The sequence below is a fragment of the Oncorhynchus gorbuscha genome, linkage group LG14 (genome assembly GCF_021184085.1).
Source record: "Oncorhynchus gorbuscha isolate QuinsamMale2020 ecotype Even-year linkage group LG14, OgorEven_v1.0, whole genome shotgun sequence".
Taxonomy (NCBI): domain Eukaryota; kingdom Metazoa; phylum Chordata; class Actinopteri; order Salmoniformes; family Salmonidae; genus Oncorhynchus; species Oncorhynchus gorbuscha.
The window spans coordinates 15658338-15667304 of NC_060186.1; the positions used below are offsets into that span (position 1 = coordinate 15658338).

The following is an 8967-nucleotide window of genomic DNA, read 5'->3' on the forward strand; positions in this document are numbered from 1 at the left end:
AATTATTGATCAGACAACAGACTGTGATGCATTCAGAAACAAGCATCAAAAGGTTAATGTTCTAGATCCTCCCTAGGTTAATGTTCTAGATCTCTACATTAATGTTCTAGATCCTCCCTAGGTTAATGTTCTAGATCATCTCTACGTTAATGTTCTAGATCCTCCCTAGGTTAATGTTGTAGATCCTCCCTAGGTTAATGTTCTAGATCCTCCCTAGGTTAATGTTCTAGATCCTCCCTAGGTTAATGTTCTAGATCCGCTCTAGGTTAATGTTCTAGATCCTCCCTAGGTTAATGTTCTAGATCCGCTCTAGGTTAATGTTCTAGATCCTCCCTAGGTTAATGTTCTAAATCCTCCCTAGGTTAATGTTCTAGATCCTCCCTAGGTTAATGTTCTAGATCCTCCCAACTTTATTTGCAAGGCATCAGAATGTAGAGATACTATAATATATAAAACTGTTTCACCACTGTCAGACTGAGTCCATACGCTGTTATTCAAATGCTTTTCTCTTTCCAACTCTATACTCTGTGCCAAATAAACCCTCTGCAATTACAGTAAACCCTTCTTCACACTTCCAATTAATTCCATAATCATAATCTGACATGACACCTTTCAAACGAATCACCTAATATGTATACCACCTCCACAGAGACAGATCGGCCTGTAGGTGACATAGCCAAGATATAACTTCACACACCAGTTGATATGACATTTTTATATAAGTACCCACCCAAAGGAGCATGTAATGTTAACATGTCTCTGGGGGTGCTGTTCCCACCTCTCAGGTCTCTCACATCTGTAAGAGAGAGCGAGCTCTGAGAAAGAATGGTTAGAGAGCAAGACTAAGGGAATGAGAAGACATAATGAGAAGGAAGCAGTGACAGGAAGAGGGAAGAAAGACAGGAGTGTGTGTTCATGTGTTCATCGAGTGGAGGTCATGAAAGTTGAAATACCACACTGGTGTTACCATGGAGACTGGAGGAGATAGAGACAGTGACTGTCCAGTGATCTCCCGAGGGCATCCAAAGAGCACACAATATATTTCTACCACAGTAACACTTCAATCATAACATTGCTTTACTGCAGAGAAGTGTCGGTATACACGGATTTGTCTGACTCGGAGCTGATCTTGTCCTTCCCTGTCTACAGGCATTTCATCCTAAACCTCTTTAGACAAGAGCTTTGACTGAACAACAACAACTACTACTACAACATCCAATTAACCTCTCTGAGGGACCGGCAAATCTTCACTCAGGATAATCACACATTCGAAGGCAGCTTATTTATTAAACATTTATGAGTCACAAAATGGTAATTCATCATCCGTTTCATAGAACAGTTTGTGAATATGAAAACAACAAACTCTTTTAATAGCACATTATTCGAGCTTAGAAAACAACAACAGCTCCAACAGGACACTAAAGGAATATGGCATCAGAAAGAATAACATCTCATCACCCTGTGAATCGCCGCAGGCACATTTCATTGGAATATCAACGGCAGAGAGCCACCGTAGTGAACATACGTACATACGTGTAAACAGAGTGCTTGCCGTGGAAACGTCCACGGTCAAAACCACATGATCATGCGGGACCTGACTGCAAAACGCCACAATAGTACCTACTCTGTGTGACTGGACCTCCATTATAGATAGATAGAGATAGAGAGAGGGGAAGAATCAGTCCCTCGAGAGGTATAAAAATAGCAGGTATCCAATACATTCCTTTGAGTACCGTTAACTGTCACGATCAGGCTCAAATTCTATGTGTCCTTCCTTGTGATCATGCAAAACAAAACTAAGGGTACAGATGGCCACATGAAACCCCACACATATAAACAACTGAGGTTCAATCTGTGACTGACCTTAATGAGAGACTACATGAAGTGCATCCACAGAGAGTGAGATGCATATCGTCTGGGCTGAGAGACTCAGTGCTCTGGTATAGACTGTATAAAGCTTGGGAGCAGGGGAAGGCAATACTAGTCTGTAACAACATAGTGTGCAGGCTTTTGTTCCATCCCAGCTCTAAAACACCTGATTCAGTGACTAACCCTGCAAACCCTGGCCCCAGCTGTCCAGGGACAGAGTTGTGTACCTCCAGTAACCTGGCCTTTCTCCACCCTGTCTGACCATGTGTCTCCCCTCTGTCAGGACTAAACAATGCAGCCCATTGATCTCTGAAGGCTTCCTGCTAAATTTGCAGTGTCCACCGGATATAAGTGACTTGTTGCAACGAAACAACAACGGTCAAATCTCTTAATAAATTGCACTGTAAGAAGCAAAATATTTTTTAGAATGCAGTGTCATTGGTTGAATGGAAAAAAGGAACCAGATGGATAGAAAAGTCTTTCCAAATAATATTGTTTTTCATTTCTTCCAAATGAACATCTGGAGCTCCTCATTGGCTCAATCAGCATAGTGTTAAGTGCTACTCTGCACAATAGGAAAGACAGAGGATTTTTCCAGCGACCAATAGCTGAGTGAGGCAAACTGCCTCAACGGGAACAACCCCGCAAGGCATAAGAGAAGGGGTAAAAAAGGGTTCGGGGTCAGGGGTAGAGGCACAGGCGTGACCCCTCTGCCAGGGATCAGGGGTCATCTCAGTCACCCACGTCGCTGTCCTGGTCGCCGATGTACCACAGGAATTGGAAGCTGAGGGCCAGGAGAGCGGTGCCCAGGAGGTCGCCCAGGGCGGTCAGGTAGGGGATGGAGAAACTGTCTGGGTCTTTACCACTACGCCACATAGAGTACACCATCCAGTCTGCTATACACAGCAACAGGAACACCTGAGAGGCACACACACAGAGTGAGAGAGTTTAATATACAGAATGACTTTACATAATGTAAATCTGTACAAGAGTAACATAATAAAGGGAGGGAGAGGGAATTAGAGAGCGCTGATAGCTTAAAAACCTATCACACAGCAACACAATTAATATCACGTGTAAATCAATGTAAGCTATTCCTGATTGTAAGGCATCACACCCCCAATATAAACAGATGCACACATACGCACATGATTCAGAAAGCATAGTGGCGTCCCACCGAGACGTTGAAGCGAGGGAGAGAAATTGCCAAAAAGCTACATTACACACCTCTATACAGACATTTTCTATGAAACACCATGGAAACACAAAGAAAGCTGAGCCGAGGAATAAGAGAGAGAGAGAGAGAGAGAGAGAGAGAGAGAGAGAGAGAGAGAGAGAGAGAGAGAGAGAGAGAGAGAGAGAGAGGAGAATGAGAGAGAGAGAGAGAGAGAGAGAGAGAGAGAGGAGAATGAGAGAGAGAGAGAGGAGAATGAGAGAGAGAGAGAGAGGAGAATGAGAGAGAGAGGAGAATGAGAGAGAGAGAGAGGAGAATGAGAGAGAGAGAGGAGAATGAGAGAGAGAGGAGAATGAGAGAGAGAGGAGAATGAGAGAGAGGGGAGAATGAGAGAGGAGAATGAGAGAGAATGAGAGAGAGAGGAGAATGAGAGAGAGAGAGAGAGAGAGAGAGGAGAAGAGAGAGAGAGAGAGAGAGAGGAGAATGAGAGAGAGAGAGAGAGAGAGAGAGAGAGGAGAATGAGAGAGAATGAGAGAGAGAGAATGAGAGAGAGAGAGAGAGAGAGAGAGAGAGAGGAGAATGAGAGAGAGAGAGAGAGAGAGAGAGAGAGAGAGAGAGAGAGAGAGAGAAGAATGAGAGAGAGAGGAGAATGAGAGAGGGAGAGGAGAATGAGAGAGAGAGAGAGAGAGAGAGAGAGAGAGAGGAGAATGAGAGAGAGAGAGAGGAGAATGAGAGAGAGGAGAATGAGACAGAGAGAGAGAGGAGAATATGAGCGAGAGAGAGAGAGAGAGGAGAATATGAGAGAGAGAGAGAGAGAGGAGAATATGAGAGATAGAGAGAGAGAGAGGAGAATATGAGAAAGAGAGAGAGAGGAGAATATGAGAGAGAGAGAGAGAGAGAGAGAGAGAGAGAGAATATGAGAGAGAGAGAGAGAGGAGAATATGAGAGAGAGAGAGAGAGAGAGAGAGAGAGAGAGAGAGAGAGAGAGAGGAGAATGAGAGGAGAATGAGAGAGAGAGAGAAGAGAGAGAGAGAGAGAGAGAGAGAGAGAGAGAGAGAGAGAGAGAGAGAGAGAGAGAGAGAGAGAGAGAGAGAGAGAGAGAGAGAGAATGAGAGAGAGAGCATGGAGATGAGCGCTGGGCCATTGTGTTTTAGAGAAAAGAAACTGTCTGCCAGTGGTTGGTGTTATTCCTGTTTCACTGTCCAACAAACAAAGAGCTTGAAACGCTGCCCACTGCAATTAGCACGACCAGAGACAGAGGGCCAGTATGACAGCTATACTATAAGGAATACAACAAAGCATTCAACTGATAACCATGTGTAAAGGAAAACCAAGTGAAATCTAATGTTACCAGCAGCAAATACATTATAGGGAAATGGATAATTTCAAATACCAAAATCACAAGAAGCATATACTATCTTGGGATAAAGAGGGAATTATTTTCTAACTGTGTGTGTTTCATAGGTGTGTCTGAATTCCTCGGTCCATCTAGGATTCTAACAATGATGGCTTTGAAATGTCTGTCTCTATGCAGAACGCGTTAAGTACGGAAACCCCCAAGGGTCACACGACAAAGTCTATTTGCCACGCAACACATAGTGTGTAGCGTGCAAAGTAGGTAGCCTGAAATAACACTGACTTTACTCCTTGTGACAGAGCAGTGAATCAAACACTTCCTCTTTCTCTTAATCCCTCACTCCTTGTCCCGGTCTATCAAGTTCAAACTTCTTTCCCCTCTGTCCTTTTATTGAGTGTCACTGTCCACCAAATACCCCTTCGACACACCCACACCACACAGACAATCAACAGAAGGGTTTAAAAACTCTCCCCAAATCCAAATTGCGTTGTTTAAATACATTTTAGGAGACAATCGACAGACAGACAAGCAGAGAGAACGACGTCCAACCTCCCCTTCCACCATAACAGTACTAACTAGAGCAGTCTAATCAATGCAGAGAAGAGAGCGGAGGAGAAGTCTCTCCAGAACGGAACCAGACACTGTTTGATGTCCTGCGGCTGGATGGGATCCTGCATCAGCCTTTTGTCTCCATCTTTCCCATGAAAAAGATTTACACAGGAAACGCGTTGAATGTGTTTGGTCTAAAGAGAGTGTCTTTGTTTGTTTTCAAGTGTGCTTTGAATATATTTGCTTGGAAAACTGATATGAAATGCCAGAATAATTAATAAGCACAACAGAAACATACCTATCTAATACCTCTTTCTCCCTACCATCCCTTTTCACACCAGCCGATTCTGTCTAGACAGTACTTTGTCCTTCCTGGAGCACATAACCAGGTTGCAGGCTAAGGTTACATCTAGGTGTTCTGTAACATACGTCACTCCTCCTTCACCCCATCTGACAAACTAACCCTGATTCAGATGAGCATCCTACCCATGCTAGATTACGGAGACGTAATATACAGATCGGCCAGTAACGGTGCTCGAGTGGCTAGATGTTCTTTACCATCAGATTTGCCACAAATGTATAGGACACATCATTGCTCTCTATACTCCTCTGTTAACTGGCCATCTCTACATACTCAACGCAAGATCCTCTGCTCATTTCTAAAATTATCTTAGGCATCCTCTACATACAACACCTGATTTTCCAGTCACATTCTGTTAAAGGTCCTCAAAGCTAAACACATCCCTGGGACGCTCCTCTTTCCAGTTCACTGCAGCTAGCGACTGGAACCATCAGCAAAACACTTAAACTGGATAGATTTGGACACTCATTGTCATTTGTAGTTGTTTTGTGTGATGTACTTGGTCTCTGCCTTTTCTGTACTTCGTGCTGTTGTCTGGCCTTAAGGTTTGTACCAGGTTGTGTTGTTGCCATAGGTCTCCCTTCAAGTGTCTTCCATCTGTGTTGTCCGTCTTCTCTTACTCTACATGTAATTATTTATTTTTTTATCCAGGCCCTTGCCCCACAAGGAGGCCTTTTGCCAGGCCGTCATTGTAAATAAGAATTTGTTCTTAATGGACCAGCCTGGTAAAATTAGCAGCACTTCTGGTACAGAACTTTGACCCGATAACGACATGGTAAGAAATGAGGAGATGGGTCCATAGATCTAGATTCTGACTCAAATGGATGAAACCTTTATTTAACCAGGCAAGTCAGTTAAGAACAAATTATTATTTACAATGACGGCCTACCCTGGACGTCGCTGGGACAATTGTGCGCCGCCCTATGGGACTCCCAATCACAGCCGGATGTGATACAGTCTGGATTCGAAACAGGGTCTGTAGTGACGCCTCTTGCACCGAGATGCTCCGCCTTAGAACGCTGCGCAGTAAGAAAATGGTGAAGGTCATGATGCTCCTCTGTCCCATCTCAATTACACATTAACAATTGAAATGACGTATTTAGCTTGTGTCGTGGAAATTACCACCAGGGACACCTGAAGTCAATCTTAAATTAATCATTCTATATTAAACAGCTGAGAGGTTCCAACAAACTTAACCTGTTACTCCTACCCCCTACTTCTTCGAACATTCTGTTAAAAATCGCGCAACATTTCAGCGCCCTGTTACTCAGGCCAGGAATATAGTATATGCATATGATTAGTATGTGTGGATAGAAAACACTCAGACGTTTATAAAACTGGTTAAATCACGGCTGTGACTAACAGAACGTGCGTTTCATCGAAAAGTGCAGGAAAATCTGATCACTGAAAGTGAAAAAAATATATCCATCCGCCGCTTCAACCCATTGTTATGGGCGAACGACATTAAATAGGGCTGAGGTTGCAGTACCTACAGCTTTCACACGATGTCAACAGTCTTGTCATTTGCCAATTCTTTGTTTCTTGGTCAAACGAACAAGAGACAGGCTTTTTCTTCAGGTCTCCGACCGGATATTTTGGTTGAGAAATACACGGACATTATTTCCAGACGGACCCCTATAGAAAACACTTCGTCTCGTGATTAATTTGATCGCTTATTAACATTTACTAATACCTAAAGTTGCATTACAAAATAATTTCGAAGTGTTTTGTGAAAGTTTATCGTCGACTTTTTTAATAAAAAAAAATGACGTTACAAGACGCTATTTTTTTAGCTTATCACACAGTCTTCATAGATCGATATCTAGGCTATATATGGACCGATTTAATCGAAAAAAAGACCCAATAGTGATTATGGGACATCTAGGAGTGCCAACAAAGATGGTCAAAGGTAATGAATGTTTTATATTTTATTTGTGCGGTTTGTGTAGCGCCGACTATGCTAATTATTTTGTTTACGTCCCCTGCGGGTCTTTTGGGGTGTTACATGCTATCAGATAATAGCTTCTCATGCTTTCGCCGAAAAGCATTTTAAAAATCTGACTTGTTGCCTGGATTCACAATGAGTGTAGCTTTAATTCAATACCCTGCATGTGTATTTTAATGAACGTTTGAGTTTTAACTAATACTATTAGCATTTAGCGTAGCGCATTTGCATTTCCAGAGCTCTCTAGATGGGACGCCTGCGTGCCAGGTAGGAGCAAGAGGTTAATGCACCAAGTAGTACACGTCTGTCAGGAGCTCCGCTGGGGCAGTCCAGTTAGTTCTCTTATATCCTGTTTACAAAGACAAGTTACACTGCAAAGTGTTTAGACCCCTTCCCACATTACAGCCTTATTCTACAATTGATTAAATATATATTTTTGAAATTGCCTACACACAATACCCCATAAAAGACTAATCTAAAAAGGTTTTTGGAATTGTTTGCAAATTTATTACAAATAAATAAATAAAAACCTTTACATAAGTATTCAGTCCCTTTGCAATGAGACTCAAAATTGAGCTCAGGTGCATCCTGTTTTCATTGATCATCCTTGAGATGTTTCTACAATTTGATTGGAGTCCACCTGTGGTAAATTCAATTGATTGGACATGATTTGGAAAAGCACACACCTGTCTATATAAGGTCCCACAGCTAACAGTGCATGTCAGAGGAAAAAAACAAGCCATGAGGTCGAAGGAATTGTCCGTAGAGCCCCGTACGGGATTGTGTCGAGGCACAGTTCTGGGGAAGGGTACCAAAAACAGTCTGCAGCATTGAAGGTCCCCAAGAACACAATGCCCTCCATCATTCTTAAATCAAAGACATTTGGATCCACCGAGATCAGCATCATGCTGTAAGGATGTTTTTCAGCGGCAGGGACTGGAAGAAAAGTCAGGATCGAGGGAAAGATGAACGGAGCAAAGTACAGAAAGATGCTCGATGAAAACCTGCCCCAGAGCGCTCCGGACCATAGACTGGGGCGATGGTTTCCCTTCTAACAGGACAACGAACCTATGCACACAGCCAAGACAACACAGGAGTGGCTTTGGGACAAGTCTCTGAATGTCCTTGAGTGACCCAGCCAGAGCCCCGGACTTGAACCCAACCAGAGCCCCGGACTTGAACCCAATTGAACATCTCTGAAAAGACCTGAAAACAGCTGTGCAACGACGCTCCCCATCCAACCTGACAGAGCTTGAGAGGATCTGCAGAGAATAATGGGAGAAACTCACCAAATACAGGTGTGCCAAGTTTGTAGCATCATACCCAAGAAGACTCAAGGCTGTAATCACTGCCAAAGATGCTTCAACAAAGTTCTGAGTAAAAAGTCTAACTACTTATGCAAATGTAATATCATTTTTGTATTTTTTTTAATACATTTGCAAACATTTCTAAAAACCTGTTTTTGCTTTGTCATTATGGTATATTTTGTGTAGATGGATGAGGAAACAAAATGTGGAAAAAGTCAAGGGGTCTGAATACTTACCAAATGCACTGTATATTTGCATGATTTAGCTTATTAGTTATTCATAATTAATGTTTGGTTGCTGCATGTGTCTGGCAACGTCTCCCATCTTTACTTACAGAACATATTCTGGGCGTTCTGCCAAAAGGTCTAAGGAGGGGGTCATGACCGTCTCCCCCTCATATCTCTA

The 8967-nt window shown here is 42.8% G+C and overlaps 1 protein-coding gene across 2 annotated transcripts in view; it reads right to left on the reverse strand.

The window, feature by feature from the left end:
* Window positions 1-1103: 1103 nt before the first annotated feature.
* The window catches only part of LOC123994543 (solute carrier family 41 member 2-like), a 44801-nt gene continuing 36937 nt past the window's right edge, over window positions 1104-8967 (reverse strand). For both annotated transcript variants that reach the window (XM_046297245.1, XM_046297244.1), the window contains exon 11: window positions 1104-2787. In XM_046297245.1, the coding sequence (XP_046153201.1) occupies window positions 2602-2787 (186 nt within the window). In that variant the 3' untranslated portion in view covers window positions 1104-2601. The remainder of the gene's footprint in view (window positions 2788-8967) is intronic.